General features: G+C 42.8%; 1 protein-coding gene across 2 annotated transcripts in view; it reads left to right on the top strand.

The window, feature by feature from the left end:
* Positions 1-17352, top strand: part of LOC115010607 (low-density lipoprotein receptor-related protein 1-like) — an 81630-nt gene that overhangs the window by 52279 nt on the left and 11999 nt on the right. For both annotated transcript variants that reach the window (XM_029435268.1, XM_029435269.1), the window contains exons 33-61: positions 70-210; positions 689-817; positions 909-1040; positions 1163-1297; positions 1393-1522; positions 1669-1795; positions 2403-2554; positions 2702-2826; positions 3070-3441; positions 7776-7965; positions 8154-8358; positions 8453-8645; positions 9296-9421; positions 9515-9643; positions 10006-10125; positions 10336-10449; positions 10572-10721; positions 10812-10934; positions 11085-11201; positions 11333-11461; positions 11603-11728; positions 11891-12031; positions 12148-12335; positions 13265-13448; positions 13543-13628; positions 13735-13854; positions 13986-14173; positions 14291-14496; positions 16880-17068. In XM_029435268.1, coding sequence (XP_029291128.1) covers positions 70-210; positions 689-817; positions 909-1040; positions 1163-1297; positions 1393-1522; positions 1669-1795; positions 2403-2554; positions 2702-2826; positions 3070-3441; positions 7776-7965; positions 8154-8358; positions 8453-8645; positions 9296-9421; positions 9515-9643; positions 10006-10125; positions 10336-10449; positions 10572-10721; positions 10812-10934; positions 11085-11201; positions 11333-11461; positions 11603-11728; positions 11891-12031; positions 12148-12335; positions 13265-13448; positions 13543-13628; positions 13735-13854; positions 13986-14173; positions 14291-14496; positions 16880-17068 — 4467 coding nt within the window. The remainder of the gene's footprint in view (positions 1-69; positions 211-688; positions 818-908; positions 1041-1162; positions 1298-1392; positions 1523-1668; positions 1796-2402; positions 2555-2701; positions 2827-3069; positions 3442-7775; positions 7966-8153; positions 8359-8452; positions 8646-9295; positions 9422-9514; positions 9644-10005; positions 10126-10335; positions 10450-10571; positions 10722-10811; positions 10935-11084; positions 11202-11332; positions 11462-11602; positions 11729-11890; positions 12032-12147; positions 12336-13264; positions 13449-13542; positions 13629-13734; positions 13855-13985; positions 14174-14290; positions 14497-16879; positions 17069-17352) is intronic.

Consider the following 17352-nt stretch of genomic DNA (forward strand, 5'->3'; position numbering starts at 1 on the left):
TTCTATTATGTTACGTCCCATTTTAAAAGGACTATATGCAAAGATACAAATCAATTTCCATCACTGTAGGAGACAAGATGTGGTGGGCAGACCAGGGAACTGACCAGATAGGAACATGTGACAAGGAGGACGGAGGAAACTGGAAGGTTTTGCGAAACAACACTTCCCCTATGATGCACATGAGGATCTATGATGAGGATGTGCAAAAAGGTAAGAAATATCAAAAAATGTTACGTCTTGATAATGTCTGGAAGGAGTCAAAAAGTATAATACGAATAATCATAACACATTATAAAGCATTTATTACTGACTTATATGGTCAAGTATCACAATACTTTCAGGTCATTCACTGACATTTCTTTGCAAGGATTTTAGTATATTATAATTCACATAGTTGTAATAAATGATAGTCTTTTTATAATGCATTATCCATGAAGTATCCTGAGGTATAGGCAGATGTAATACATTACAAGTTGTTATGATACTTGAACTTTATATGTAATTTAAAATGGCTTTATAATGTGTTAGGATTATTGTTCTAAAGCATTAATAATATGCATGAGTGCTTATAACTATAATAATACAGTGCTATAAGAAGATTAAAACACATAAGTTTGTTATGCATTATAGGCATGGGCACCCGATAAAATGTTAGCATTATCATCCTCTCCTTCTCCTGTCCCTTTAGCGGGTATCAATTTGTGCAGTAACAACAATGGAGACTGCTCCCAGCTGTGTCTGCCCACCTCACCAACAACCAGGGCCTGCATGTGCACTGCTGGATACAGCCTCAAGACTGGACAGCAGTCCTGTGAAGGTAAGACACTGCTTCACAGCTACAGGCACACATACAGTATGAATGCAGTGTGCCCTGAAAAACAAAAACATATTGCACCTTCTCTGTGCAGGCATGGGCTCTTTCCTGCTTTACTCTGTTCATGAGGGAATCAGAGGAATCCCACTCGACCCGGCAGACAAATCTGACGCCTTGGTGCCCGTGTCTGGCACCTCTCTGGCTGTCGGCATCGACTTCCACGCTGGTGAGTGACACTGAGGGACGTAGGAGGAACTAGATGGCCTGCTTGAGTGATATTTTAAAGCTGCCATTATCTCAGTGAAGGGAGTATTTATAGGTTGACACAAAAGACCTCTTTGTTTTCAGACAATGACACCATCTACTGGGTGGACATGGGCCTGAGCACCATCAGCAGGGCCAAGAGAGATCAGACATGGAGAGAAGATGTGGTCACCAACGGCATTGGCAGGGTGGAGGGCATCACCGTCGACTGGATAGCAGGTCTAGTCATGACAGACTTTAAATCTTATTTTAGTTAACTTATCCATAAAACAGAAAGGACCACAGAGCTCATTTACATCCCTGTTCTTTTATAGGAAATATTTACTGGACTGACCAGGGCTTTGACGTGATCGAGGTGGCCAGGCTGAATGGCTCCTTCCGCTATGTAGTCATTTCCCAGGGCCTGGACAAGCCCAGAGCCATCACTGTTCACCCAGTTAAAGGGTAAGTCTCCCTGCCAACAGTTAATGTCTGCCTTGTGTAATACTGCTGCCTTCAGGTACTTGCAATGTAGTTAAAAAAAACAAAACTATTGCTAAATTCCCATGAAATGCATTTTTAAATAAATGAGTTTGTGTCCCTGTGTCCAGGTATCTGTTCTGGACTGAGTGGGGTCAGTACCCTCGTATTGAGCGCTCTAGGTTGGATGGCTCTGAGAGGTTGGTGCTGGTCAACGTGAGCATCAGTTGGCCCAATGGAATCTCCATCGACTACGAGGTGTGGACCACAGCCGACATCATAGCACTTAAGACCTTCCTAAACACATTTGTCATAATTAACCTTGGTGGCTTATTCCTTGCTAGCTTGAACAGATATACTGTGACTGCACCATCGGTCAGCTTTTCTTTTATGCAACAAGAACTATCCATCATTTTTACTGATTATTATAGTAGATGTTTAGTATATGCCCTGTGATCTCATAGATTTAATTGAAATATGTCATTAACTCTACTAAATGTGGCCACAATTCAAAATAGTTGTGTTTATTCTGTAAATACCAGTCCCCCATATTACTTTATCTGCCAGATATATGTAGCTTAAAACTATTTTAAAGTACTGATAATTTCGTTTTAGAGCTGCCACAAGTTATAATTGTTGCCAATGATGTTCACCTAAAATCAAACATAAAAAACATCCAGTATTCGATAACAAAACATTAGATGCTGTAGTGAAGACGCTATCTGGGCATTGGAATGATTTCTATAATATCTATGTGTTTATGAATTAAGAGGGGACCCAAATACCTTTTTTATTTTTTACATTTTTGTAAATGTGACCTTCGCTGAATAAACAACACTGTTTTATTTCTGCTTCGTCTCTACAGGGGGGTATGCTGTATTGGTGCGATGCCAGGACCGACAAGATTGAGCGTATTAACCTGGAGACTGGAGAGAACAGGGAGCTGGTGCTTGCCAACAACAACATGGACATGTTTGCTGTATCTGTTTTTGAGGAATTTATCTATTGGAGTGACAGGTCAGTTCAGAGGTTAAATCATTTGTTGAAACAACCATTGAACCATCGTTTTCCATTGCTCTATTATCAAACCATGCATGACAGCTTTTGAGTCATGTGGAAGATGTCATATTGTATCGTGCTGTTAATTGAGAATCCTTTGTTTAGGACTCATGCAAATGGCTCCATTAAGAGAGGCAGCAAAGACAATGCTACAGATGCTGTGCAGCTCAGGACTGGCATTGGTGTACAGCTGAAAGACATCAAGGTCTTTAACAGGGCCAGACAGCAAGGTGGGAACACAGAAAACACTCCTTAAACTTAAACACAATTTTCTTTAAAATTAATATTATTATAAAAAATGTTCTGAATTGGTTGGTCCTCACAACAAAACAAAGCATGACACACACCCAATGATACAAATGTTGTCCAACTTAATCCACACCCTCAGGAATCAATCAAATTGTAATTGTGTTTAACAAGGCGCATTATTTGTTTTAACAACACGCCTCATAAACGTGTCGCACTCTCCTCAGGCACCAACGTCTGCAAAGACAACGGCGGCTGTGAACAGCTGTGTCTATTCCGCGGCAACGGGCTACGCACCTGCGCCTGTGCTCACGGCATGCTGGCAGAGAACAACCGCGGTTGCCGTGACTATGACGGATACCTGCTGTACTCGGAGCGTACCATTTTGAAGAGCATCCACCTGTCCGATGAGACAAACCTCAACGCGCCAATAAAGCCGTTTGAGGACCCTGACCACATGAAGAATGTCATCGCCCTCAGCTATGACTATCATGGTGGTGGAGGGAAGGGAGCCAACCGCATCTTCTTCAGCGACATCCACTTTGGCAACATCCAGCAGATCAACGACGATGGCACAGACCGCAAGATTGTGGTGGACAGTAAGTATGGAGTCATTAATCCCTTGTCATTCTTTTCAACACTTCATAAAATCTTCATCACTCATCACTTCACTTCACAAATCTTTTCCTCCGCTCTGTCTGTCTTCATATATTTCAGCTGTGCTGCCTTTCTTTTATCCTGTCCATTAATAATTGAATGTTATCCCTCGTCTCTTCGACACTTCAAACAGCCATCATCACGCATTTTGACAACACAAGCACCCAGGAGGATCCACTGTATGTACACACAGCTGCAGCTTCTCAACTAGAGTAGATTGACATCACTTAGGGCTGCCACTTGAAGACGACACACTTTCACTCACACACACACACACACACACACACACACACACACACACACACACACACACACACACACACACACACACACACACACACACACACACTGTTTTTTCTTGTTTCTACACTGAAGTGTCTTTTAAATCCCATACTCTTTTAAATTATTAAAGAGAAGGTTGTTAACTCCATCCAGAAAAACATTACATTTAAAAGCCCTGGACCCAAAGCTGTTCTTAGCAAGCAGTACTCATAACATGAATTCTGAATAGGAAAGGAATGAAAACAAGTAAAGCACATGGGGTTAGTGTGTTTATTGAGGTTGTTTTGAACAGATTGTGAAAATGATGGCTAGTTTTTCATTCACCAACTAAAGAATTTATTCCAGATGGATAATTTAATACATCTGAGGTAAGAGGAGTGTATTAGTTCCAGATAAGACTTGGCAATTAATCAGTATTCTCATATATCAACTTTTAATAGAATCATGACGTGATGTTGATATGATCATATTGTGTCTGCTGTCAAATGAACATAGTAACTTTTCAAATGAATAAAGCAAATTGTAAGTAGCGAGTACAAATATGAGTAATGGGGTTTTTAGTTCACACATGAACAGTTTTTACCTTAATACATAACAATGATGTTCATTGCATTTAAGTTTGAGTATTGCACATGTAATCTTTCATACATTTCCATACAGTGACATATAAATATATAGCTATAGTCGAGCGTTGAGTGAGCAATGAGGTAGAAGTGTTTTCTTTCTGGCCATACAGTCAGTTTTGGCCTCTTTCTGAAGTTGTGTCCAGCTCAAAAGGTTGTACCATGTCCCTGCCCATCACATCAGGGCAACCAATCACACAGCTTTTGCACGTTGCCCAGCGTTCTCTCCCCAGCTCTAATAACTCTTGTCTAAACTTCTGAGACATTAACCCGTACAGTATAGGGTTTACCACGGCTACTGAGGATGCCAACAGTCTGGCCAGGATGGCAATGGTTTTGTAGCCAGGTGAGACAATTATGCTTCCTCCAAGGAAGGAGAACATGAGTGCATAGGAGGGCAGCCAGAGGAGAGTGAAGACCACGACCAGGAGAGCTGAAGTGTGAGTGACCTGGCTCTGGTAGCGCTCCAGCTGAGGAGCATTTCCCAGAAGCCGTGTGTGTCGAAGAAAACAGTAGATCTTGGCATACATCAGTACAATGATGCCCAGTGGTAGAACGAAGCCGAACAGGAAGAGGGCAATGCTGTAGACCAGCTGGCTGAAGTCAGAAAGGAAGGCAAAGCAGTACACGGCGCTGGAGGCGGTAACCGTGCGGAAGGCAAACTGCGGCGCTGCCAAGGCAGAGGCAGGGACCCAGAGCAGAGCTACTGTCAACTTTATGCGTCGGTGCATTCTCGAGCGGTACGCCCAGGTGGGGTGTACCACTGTAACGTAGCGTGTCACAGCCAAAGCCGCCAGGGTAAAGACTGAAGCAGCTGAGCAGGCAACACCCAGGAAGCTGATGGCCTTGCACAGGAAGCTGCCGAAAGGCCAGAAGCCCAGGGTAATGGCGGAGGTGTGGAAGGGCAGGCAGAGCAGCAGCAGCAGGTCAGCAGCACTCAGAGCCAGCAGCAGGGTGTCTGTACCATGCGGCGGTTTACTTTTTTTCCTCCTCCTGCCAGTAAGAATGGTGATGACCAGGGTTTGACCCACCAGGCCAGTCGCCAGAATTAGTCCATCCAGGAAGGGCACAAAGGTCTTCATCAAAGATTCCTCCGCCATATTCATTTGGCCAAAGCCACTGCTGTTTGCTTTCTCCTCCAAAATCTCCATGCATTCACAATATAAAAGTCTATTGAGTAATTATTCTAATGGCCTGTTAACGTTAAGCTTCAGAGCAGTTGGCTCCAGTGCATGTCTTAAATAGTTTTCATCACAGGAATGACCACACTCCATTAAGATAGCTAGTACTCTTATTATGATAGCAATTAAGATTGCGCTGGTCAGTTGACTTCTTCATTGACATTTATCATTTGTGCAAAAATGGGCAGTCTACCATTATACAGTCAGAATTCATTTTAAAGTTCCCAGAGATAGTCAAGTGGTGAAGTCGGCTACCCCTCGAGTCCACACATGCTCCTCCTGCTCTTTGTCTGGATGAATCCCTCTAGAGATTTGTCACCTTCACCTTTTTATCCCAGTAGTTTGAAGAAATGATATCTACTTAAATATGAGTAGGTATGATACGCTCCTTCTCTGTGTCAAGTGAAATCAAGTAATAGTTTTAGAAAAAACTTCAGTTAAAATGTTACTGTCATCCAGTTTGAATCAGAAAAAAATAAATAAGCATGACCTTAAAGAGCAGTCCTTGCACACTGCCTTTCCCTTGTCTGCATCAGCATGTCCTTAATAATCCAAAGAAGAAGGAAATGAAAACCGGAGCGGTGTCATTGCAGCAGTTACTCTATGGCTGTATTGATTTCTTGAAACCAGGCAACCGTAGACTAAATTTATCCAGTGGTTGCTAACAGACATTTCACTTAACAAGCAGTCAATGCTACTTGATGCTAAGTGGTCACCGCGGCGGGAGGCATCTTGTCCATATAGAGGCTCCCCAGAGACTTGCAACCTTGTAGATGTCACCAGCAGAAGAAGTACTGTACCATTCACATGCCCTTCAGTTGTTCAAGGAAGAAATAAGCAATAAACAATCTTAAAATGAACAGTAACAAAAGATTAGTAATTCTCAGGTGTTACTTGGTGTACTACGCTACTCCTGTGATCGTCGGAGAGGCTTAGTTCAAAGTGGAAATGGTCTTCCTGTTTGCATAGTAGCCAAGGGCTGAGCTGATTCAGGCAAGGGGAGGAGAGACTGCTGTTCATCATTACATAATAACGGCTTGGACCAACTTTATGTATCCCTGTTTAGGTGTGTCGTCTTCCCTTAACCCAAGCAATTAGCTGCCCAAGTACAGCTTTCTCTCATTTGCTGTTGTGCACCACCCGATCGTTTAGGATGAAAAACACAACCTTGTCTTTGTTTGCATGACTCCAGATTCAACCCTAAACTGGTCTTTTAGCTGCATTTAGTTTGATTAACAAGGTATTCAGCCCTAAAATTGTCCTGCATTAAGGTTGATTATGGCACTTCGTCATTCATTTGAACCATCTATTAAAGGGTAATTATTGACTTTCAGCCAAGAGCAAACAGTCAGCGTGGAGCCTTTAGGTTTTTATTGTTGTGTGTAAGTGGTCATAAATGTGGTTGCTAGTGTGACCAAGAACAGATGGATGCACACCTTGAAGCCCGTACGGCTGCAGTGCACTGTCCTTTTCCATGGTGTTGTGTGTCATGTAGGCACCACAGTTAAAAATATTACTACTGTACAGCATGTACTATGAGTGGGGACAAAGGGACGATGGCTATCGAGAGCAGCTGCTCTATCTTTGCCTTTCACATCTGACTTCTTTACCCTGGCCTATGTCTTAAAATTCACTCAAGATGTTCCAGTGGCAGTTTTCTTCCCAGAACAAGAAGTCACCATGAATGTGTGTCCACAGGGAGCTGTATTTGTATGTGCAGGCAGCCGGCCATGAAATGACAGGATGATACAGACTCTTTAAACTCTCTCCAGGCGTGGCACATACTCTGCTCTGTGTCTGATTTGTCCATTTCACTCTTTCTTTTTTACCTTCTCTTTTTTTTTGCTCAGTGTTTCACCATTAATGAACTGATGTGGGAAGATGGGGATAAATGTAAAAGAATTAACTACTGCCTCTTTAATAAAGTCTCAGAGTATACCATGGGGGCAACTTGTTAAACTATGACGGTGGTTAATGATTTGTTGAATTCTCACTGAAGGTCCTCATTAAAGCTCCCACTAACACCCCTGAGAGTGGATATTTTTTATAGTGAAATAAAAACGGCTTCTCAAGCTTTTTGCTTTTTACAGCTTTGGCTGCACGACAACAAAGGAACTATTGTGTGAAAAACTATCGTCATGGGTCCATAATATTTACACAGGGACAACTTCTTCCTTCTCTGCTCCACAGATGTAGGGTCAGTTGAGGGCCTGGCATACCACCGTGGTTGGGATACACTCTACTGGACCAGTTACACCACCTCGACCATCACTCGCCACACTGTGGACCAGAGCCGCTCTGTGGCCTATAACCGCAACACTGTGGTCACTATGTCGGGAGAAGACCACCCCAGAGCCTTTGTGCTGGACGAGTGTCAGGAGTGAGTCATTAATATTGAATCTTGGTGCTCTGCACTGTATCAGGGCCCAGTTCCAATACTGTGTCTTTTTTTTCTTCTTTCTTTTGAACAGTAGATTTATTTGAGTCAACCGCAACGTTTATACAAAGTCATTTTGGGAGCTCCCACTGCACATCATTATGCTTATCCTGTGTTTGCTCCCACTACAGTCTCATGTTCTGGACCAACTGGAATGAGCAGGCTCCAAGCATCATGAGGGCCTCTCTGAATGGAGCCAATGTGCTCGCCATCATCGGCAGTGACATTAAAACTCCCAACGGCCTGGCCATTGATCACCGTGCTGAGAAACTTTATTTCTCTGACGCCACACTGGACAAGATTGAACGCTGCGAATATGATGGAAGCAGCCGTTACGTAAGACATCCCTTTCATTTTTCCTTTGGCCGCTTCGAGTTGTTCACTTACTCTCGAGTGTTCTGTGAAATGATGCAGAGTTTTTCTGCTTCAGGTCTTGTTGAAGAATGAGCCTGTTCACCCGTTCGGCTTGGCTGTGTATGGAGACTACATCTTCTGGACTGACTGGGTGAGGAGGGCCGTCCTTAGGGCGGACAAATACACAGGAGGAGACATGAAAGTGCTGCGTGCTGACATCCCTCAGCAGCCAATGGGCATCGTTGCTGTGGCTAATGACACCAACAGCTGTAAGTAATATTCACTGAAGTCACCATAAAGTTTGTGTAGGTTGCTCCTCTTGATTACATAGTTCTAACAAGTGTCAATGGTGTTATACCGGCTTGTTTGGCCATGTTCCAAAAGGCTGGCTGTTGTGTTTTTAATTCATGATAGTGATGTGGCTTTCGGGATGTCCATGTCAGTCTGTTGGTCAGTCCACCACTTCAGTTCAGTGAGTGAACTACCTCAACAACTGGATTACTGTGACATTTTGGCACAGATATCCATGTCCTGCTCAGGATTACCTTTTCCGCAGTTCAAAATTTAATTTGTCCAATACTCGTGACCAAATACCTGCAAAATAAATGACATTCCCATCAGCCTCAGCTGTGCTTGTCTTTAATACTAATTAGTAAATGTTAGCATGCTAACGAGATAAACTAAGATAGTGGAAATGGTAAACATTATACCTGCTAAACACCAGCATGCTAGCATGGTCATTGTGAGCATGTTGCCATGCTGGTGTTGGCTGTAGAGTCTTTTTTAATCTTTTACAGCCAACTTTCCACAGACTCTAAATATGGCCAAGCTTTCTTTGTGAAAGATTATAGTAACTTAATCATTATAGAAATTAAATCTTCACAAGGAAACTAACGGTCCTGTGTCATACATTACTCAGGTGAGTTTTCTCCTTGCCGATCAAATAACGGAGGTTGCCAAGACCTGTGTCTTCCCACATCCGATGGACGGGTCAACTGCAGTTGCCGTGGAGACAGACAACTCCTGGATGACAACACCTGCTCTTGTAAGAGAAAGTCTTCAGTTATCATAGACAACATTTTCCTCTTGATTTTAAAGGTTGAATGTTGCTGAGATTCAAATGTTTCTACCTCTCCAGCTCTGAACGTGTCATGTGGAAGTGTGGATGACTTTGAGTGTGGAAACGGCGACTGCATCAACTACAGCCTGACCTGTGATGGGATGGCCCACTGCAAGGACAAGTCTGATGAGAAGCAGTCCTATTGCGGTGAGTTCTTTCATGGGGCTATTAGTTAGTGAGCAATGAGCTGTATCAGGTCATCATTTATATTTGATCATTCGCATATAATTAGCTTATGGTCATAATTAAAGCAGTTCAGAATTAGTTTAAAAATACAATACATTTTATTAGATCATTAAGGTAGACGAGGGCTAATATGTGACTATAGAATAGCCAAGGAACAAATTACTACCAGGGAAAGTAATGTGCATTTAGAGCTTAGGGGTAGAGGGAAATGTAGTATGTTTGATACATAATATAGTACAGCTTATCGGTTTCATTTATAAAATAGTGAATTGGTAGATTAGGCAAAAAGGACTCTGCTAGCTCTAACTGCTGTTCCTCCACAGCCAATCGAATTTGTAAGAAAGGCTACAGGCGCTGCATGAATGGCCGCTGTATCGGCCACCAGTTCTGGTGTGATGGCACGGATGACTGTGGTGACCACTCGGATGAACTGCCCTGCAACAGTAAGAAAAAATGTTTTGTTCATTTTATAGCTCCATCTGATTGAAAAAGCATTAGTTAAGCTTTTGATAGGCATACAAAAAGAAACCTCTTTTGCCTGATATCACATTTTGGCACAGTTCTAATTGTTATGCCCACATAACACTGCAATGTTTTGTCTTACCTAATCAAAATGCCTCTTGCTCCCCATTTGTGAAAACCCCATCCCACAGTGACCCTGTGCAAAGTAGGAGAGTTCCAGTGCAAAGATGGAAGCTGTATCTCCAACTTCAGCCGCTGTGACCAGGTGGTCAACTGTGAGGATGCTAGTGATGAAATAAACTGCCGTAAGTAATCTACTTTAATCATCTCAAAAATATTATTAAAGAGGCTTTAACAGGAATTAGAATACATGGAGGGAAATTATTAGTTAAGATTTCTTTACATTTGGTTTTTCCATTATTCTCAGAACCCACCGATTGCGCCCGTTTCTTCCGCCTGGGAGTAAAAGGAGAGTCTTTCCAGAGCTGTGAGAAAACTACTCTGTGTTATCTGTCCTCGTGGGTGTGTGACGGAAACAATGACTGTGGAGACTTTTCCGATGAGAGAAACTGTCCAGGTTGGCTGCTTTGTTCTCCTTCTAAAATGCTTTCTGCTTTTCTTGAATTGTCAGAGAGTCTACAATATGTTTTGTCCATTTGTTTTACAGATAAAAAGAAACTTAAATGTCCAGTCAACTTCTTTGCGTGTCCCAGTGGTCGCTGCATTCCTATGAGCTGGACTTGTGATAAGGAGAATGACTGTGAGAACGGAGCTGATGAGACTCACTGTGGTCAGTCTACAAAGTTATCCTCTTGTGCCCTTATGTTACCAGAAGAAAACTGACTGTTTTTCCTTTGGTTCCCCACATGGAAAAACTTGCTGTTCGACTAAATGTAATAATTCCTCCAAAATGCTGAGCTCTCTTTGCCATCCTTTGCAGACAAATTTTGTTCATCCACCCAGTTTGAATGTGGGAACCACCGCTGCATTTCCAGCCACTGGGTGTGTGACGGCTCTGATGACTGTGGTGATGGTTCTGATGAGGACCAGAAATGCAGTAAGTGCCATATTACTTGCACTCGCCAATTTAAAAGTACTTTCTCCCACGCCCGATGGAGCTATTTGACTTTATGTGTAAGATTTCCAGACGCGATACCATCATGTAACTTTCCCATAATGTCGTCACAGAATCCAAGACTTGCAGTCCTGAAGCTTTCCAGTGTCCCGGCTCCCACATGTGTGTGCCTCAACGCTGGAAGTGTGATGGAGACAAAGACTGTCCTGATGGAGCAGATGAGAGTGTCAAGGCTGGCTGCAGTGAGTGGGACGATTACAAAACAACCCCTTGGAAAAATCTGTCCTCTTAATATTGTGATGATAGGAAGGAAAAAAAACACACAAACCCTCCCAACATAGTTCCATGTTCATTAACCAAAGTGTGTTATTTTCCACTTCCAGTGTACACCAACAGCACTTGTGTTGAGAATGAGTTCATGTGCCAGAACAGACAGTGTATCCCCAAGCACTTTGTGTGCGATCATGACATCGACTGCTCCGATGGCTCGGATGAATCCCCAGAATGTGGTAAGTGTGTGTGTGAGTGTGATCCTGGAAGAGATTGTGCAGGAAGACTGAGCGGAAAGCTAGAAGATTCTGACCAAATTAGATTGTGAGAGGATGTGATTCGTGTTTTTTGGACCAACTGAGGTTGAGGTTAATGATGAACATGCTCTTGCTCTGGTGTAGAATACCCAACATGTGGTCCGGATGAGTTCCGCTGTGCCAATGGCCGCTGCCTCAACCAGAAGAAATGGGAGTGTGACGGAGAGTTTGACTGTCAGGACGGCTCTGATGAAGCTCCTAAGAACCCACGCTGCACTGACTCAGGTTTGGATTGTATTTTCTCTACCAACATAATGACGTATGAATCCTATGAGAAACTTCTTGTTCATAAAGGCCACAAAGTGACACTAATGTAACATGCCATTTGTCTGTGTTTTCAGAGAGGACGTGTAACGAGTCAGCCTTCATGTGCCGTAATGGGAAGTGTTTGAATGAGACTCTGTTGTGTGATCGCAATGATGACTGCGGCGACGGCTCTGATGAGCTCAACTGCTTCATCAACGAGTGTCTCAACAGTAAGCTGAGTGGCTGCTCGCAGCTCTGTGATGACCTCAAGATTGGCTTCAAGGTAAACCATCTAATTGGTTGTTTTAATGCCTTTTTTTCACGCTAATTCAAGAGAAACTAAAGCAAATCAAATTACTTTGTGAACTCACTGACTTTAATTGGCCACGAAATTATGCGTCTAATAGGCAAACAATTACCTCACAGACAAATGGGGTGCTATTAATGGTGAGTAAAAAGGTTGGGAACCACTCACTTCAGGCATGCAGTTATGTAAGACAAAAACATGTTTTGGCTCTCTTCCTTGAAAGAAGAAGCCAGTATTAGAACAGCTTGAACTCTGCGTGAACTCTCATGTCTGTGGTGTTGAGGCTGTGGTCAGAGCTTAATTTGAAAATGATAAGAAATGATTTATACCATAAAAGGATTCCCTTTCATGCTGGTGCATCTGTGTTCAGTATTTTCACAACATTAAATTGTACATAACTTCACCATCACAGATTTGCATGTGTGTGACTTCCTTTGTGGATACTTAGCATCCTGCAAATTCCCACATGATGGCGAAGGAGTAGAAGTGAGAGTTCTTTTAAAACACAGATGTGCTTATGAGAAGTGACAGTTTAAGCTGTTTTTGACTAGTAATAAGTGTTTTTGCCATACGTTGTGGTAAGATGATGCTCATGCCACTTACTGTATTTGACAAACACATTGGATGTCAGCTTGTTTTTTTACTCGTGCTCTCTGTTATAATATATATACAAGTATTTTACGTATGATATTGGTAGCTATTTATGCAGCTTATCTAACAGCAGCAACTGGATTCCATGACTGTTGAACTATTAGTATCACTCTACGTTGGTGAAAAGAACAACACATGTATCAGGTTGGCTGACAGAGGTTTTGTGACAGGCACAGGCTGGCCCTTGTCATTGGTCCAGACTAAAGGTCAGAAGTGAGACTTTGACATATCTCCTGTGCTCTTGGCCCCTTCAGTGCAGGTGTCATCCTGGTTTCCAGCTTAAACGTGACGGGAAGACATGTGTGGATATAGACGAATGCACAACCACCTACCCGTGTTCTCAGCGCTGCATTAACACATACGGCAGCTTCCACTGTCTCTGTGTGGATGGCTTTGAACTTAGTCCCAATGACCCCACCATCTGCAAGTCCACGTCAGGTAAGACATGTTTGTGTGTGTTTTGCATTTGGCTGGTTGCTTGTAACCACTTCTATCCTTACACATATGTTTTCTGTCTGGTATTTGTTTGTAGAAGAGGAGCCCTACTTGATCTTTGCTAACCGGTACTACCTGAGAAAACTCAATCTGGATGGATCCAACTACACTCTTATAAAACAGGTGTGACACACTGGCTCTCCGTTTGACCTACTGAAACACAACAAGGTGACGTTCTTATTGTTAGCGCTCTATTCGCCTGTTAATTCTGTCCCTACCTCTGTTTCAGGGTCTGAATAATGCAGTGGCACTGGACTTCCACTATGCAGAGCAGATGATCTACTGGACCGATGTCACCACTCAGGGCAGCATGATCCGACGCATGCTCATGAACGGCAGCAACATAGAGGTCAGTGAGGAAATCGGAACGCCCTTCTTTAAGCCAGCCAACACATTAACCATAGTATTTATTCCTTTTTATGAAATGATATGACTGCAAATGTTATCATTTTCTAACCCTGTGTCCGACTGATGTGGCAGGTTTTGCACCGGACCTCCCTGAGTAACCCAGATGGCTTGGCAGTGGATTGGGTTGGTGGGAACTTGTACTGGTGTGACAAAGGCCGGGACACCATCGAGGTTTCAAAACTCAATGGGGCCTACCGGACTGTGTTGGTCAACAATGGCCTGAAGGAACCTCGTGCTGTGGCTGTGGATGTTCGCTATGGGTGAGAAGAACAGCTTATATTATGGTTATGGTAACTGCTGAGCTATATATGAAATTTAAGGTAATTTAGATTGACTTTAGTGTAACTGTAACACTATCGTTATACCCTGCTGCTTAGATACCTGTATTGGTCTGACTGGGGCGACAACCCTCACATTGGGAGAATCGGGATGGACGGCACTAACAGAAGTGTCATCGTAGAGGATAAGATCACGTGGCCCAATGGGCTAACCCTGGACTTCATCAATGACCGTATATACTGGGCCGATGCCAGAGAGGACTATATTGAGTTTTCCAGCCTGGATGGCACCAACAGACACACAGGTAACAGACCAGTTTACTCTCAGACACAGTCACCTTTTTCTTACTGCTTAGAGCAGCTTACTGATGTGTGGGACTGTATGTATTGGTCTAAATATTGGTCTGTAGAAATATAAGATATGTATGTGGGATTTAAGGAACAATGAGTAGGATTTTCCTAAAAACAAACAAAAAAAAAACAATGGATAGACTCATGCAAAGATCCAGGCAGAAATCCTGCCCTCAGCCTGGACTTTCTCTTTTCTGTTCATTTAGCTGTGTTCGGGGTGTTTCTGGTGCGTCAATCTATAAAGTACGTAGCGACCAGGTGCACGCATCCATAAGGGAAGCTACAAAAAATAGCGGACACGGTGTCAAGGCAAATGTAGCGAGGCAAAACAACAAGCAGACAAAGCTCGGTCCAAAATGAGAGTAAATATTGAGTCTTTCAACCACTGGCAACACACCGTAACCCTCGTTGAGCCTGAGAGGAGGGGCCAGCATTGATTGTTGTGTTACAAACAGCAACTAACAAATCCTACTCATTGTGCCTTTTAAGTATTTTTAGTAAGTAGAAACATTGAAATTAAAAATCATGAAGCTCTCAAATGCCACAAGATACACTCAAGGCACCATTTTTTATGCATTTATTGATTTACTCTGTTAAATAAAGCTGGTGGTGAACCAGGAAGCTTAAAGTGTTTTTATTATTTCCAGTAAAAAGTGAAACAATTTATGACCCACTGGTACTGAAACAAGGAAGAGCAGACACTGAATATTCAGCCCATTAAGGTTTTTCTGTCCGGCTAATGGGCTTGTCAACTGTCCAAATGAGTTTCCTCTTGTCAAATAGTCATGCATACATTCACATACTTGTTTGGGAGCCACCAAGCGTAAGCAGGCAGGTCAGATTGTTGCCCACTGGGCTGGAGTCCTGCAGCACAAGCCCAGGGGACAGAAGCCCTTTTTGTTCTGAACTGTGAGGCCTCTAGCATGTATGACGTCCGCACAGCGCTCTGTTGTTTAGCACACTCGCTACAATAGTGGATATTGTCAGCCAACCAGGCGTGCAGAAGAATTCTGGAGCAAAGCTGGGCGTCTGTATTGTTTCATTCCCTAAGCTCTGCTCAACACACTTAAATGGCTATGGCAGCCAATCATTCCTCAGATGAAGAATGTAGATGCATGTACATTTGTGTTTAAAAAAAATAAATAAATATCAAATTGTGAGACAGAGCATTGTACTATGAGTGCCCGACACGTTTTCAGCATTCGGAGCGTTTTATTTAACAATGTTCCAAGAGGATTGAAGCATGCAGGAGGGAAAACTGCTATCCATACAAAATGACATTGCATAATAGAACATGCGACAGTCTTTTATTAGCTTGCGGTGTTAGCCCACCACTAGTTTGTCTAGGGAGTTATTGACCCATCCTTTGAGACACACACACACACACACACACACACACACACACACACACACACACACACACACACACACACACACACACACACACCATACAAACACCAGCATGGCCTTGTGTGTGTGTTTGCAGACAAGACAAGACTTTGCATTCAGATAAGGACTGACCAAAGGGCGCCTTGTGCTAATCCAACTTATATCACAGTTCAACCCTGATGTTGTAAAACTAGTCCAATCACATTATAACAACATTTTAGTTGTTTAAAGCACCTTACTTGTTATAACCAATACTAAAACCATGGTCACCTAATGACTTGGTGTTTTGTGCCACACGTGTGCTTCACGTGTGCTTCATGTGTGCTTTCTTGCGTGTGCTTCATGTGTGCTTCATGTGTGCTTCATGTGTGTGTTCTTGCGTGTGCGATGTACCCGGATTGCTGTGTTTTACAACAGAAACTAATGTGTTTCCATAACGCACCAGCCTCAAATACCGAGAGCAAACGCATGAAATTACAAGAATATGGGAGCAGAAAAGGTGCTATAGGAGTGTAATGCTTAATGAGGCGTAGAACCTACTGCATAACACACAGTGGAGCCGCTGTAGCTATGCACCCCACCCTGCCTCTGTTTCACATTAACGGTGCAAGATTTAACGGTTTCTGTTTGAGAAAAGTTTGGTTGCTAAAATCACAACCATGTTGTTGTTGTTATTATAAGGGTTCCCATTGTCAATGGAAATGTGGGACATGTATTATGAATGGGAAAATTCAGGTATTTACCAGTTTCTCATAAGTATGTGATTAGACACTAGTATAGTGTGGTTGTACACTTCTCATCAGGAAACAATGGATTGTTGGTCACAGAACTGATTAGTTATAGAAATTCATTACTTAGGATAACGGTGGGAAAGCTTCAGTACGACAGGTTTACTGTGCCTAACAACTCATGAACAATGTGATTTAATGTTTGTCTGTTACTCTGCAGTTCTCAGCCAAGACATCCCCCACATCTTTGCCATGACTCTGTTTGAGGAGCACATCTATTGGACCGACTGGGAGACAAAATCCATCAACAGAGCTCATAAGTCTCTGGGTACCAACAAGACCACCCTGATCAGCACCCTGCACCGGCCCATGGACATCCACATCTACCATCCTTACCGCCAGCCTGAGGGTGAGAGACGCACTCTATAAGAAGCATGTAGTAGTCAGTCCTAGTACACATAATTACACATTGTTGTGCACCAGCTGTGTATACAGTATTTGTTGTTGTGAAATAAAATCTTTGGTTAAAGCACTATGGCCTAGGTGTTGGCTATATAAAAAATAAATAAGAACGGTACTTTGTTCGCACTTAATAAATGAAGACTTGGACTCATATTATTTGTATTAAGAACATATGGTATACCATTTGGATAAATATACATGAGCAGTTATTTTTAAATCACATTTTGTGAG

This window comes from Cottoperca gobio, chromosome 7 (assembly GCF_900634415.1).
Source record: "Cottoperca gobio chromosome 7, fCotGob3.1, whole genome shotgun sequence".
Lineage (NCBI taxonomy): Eukaryota > Metazoa > Chordata > Actinopteri > Perciformes > Bovichtidae > Cottoperca > Cottoperca gobio.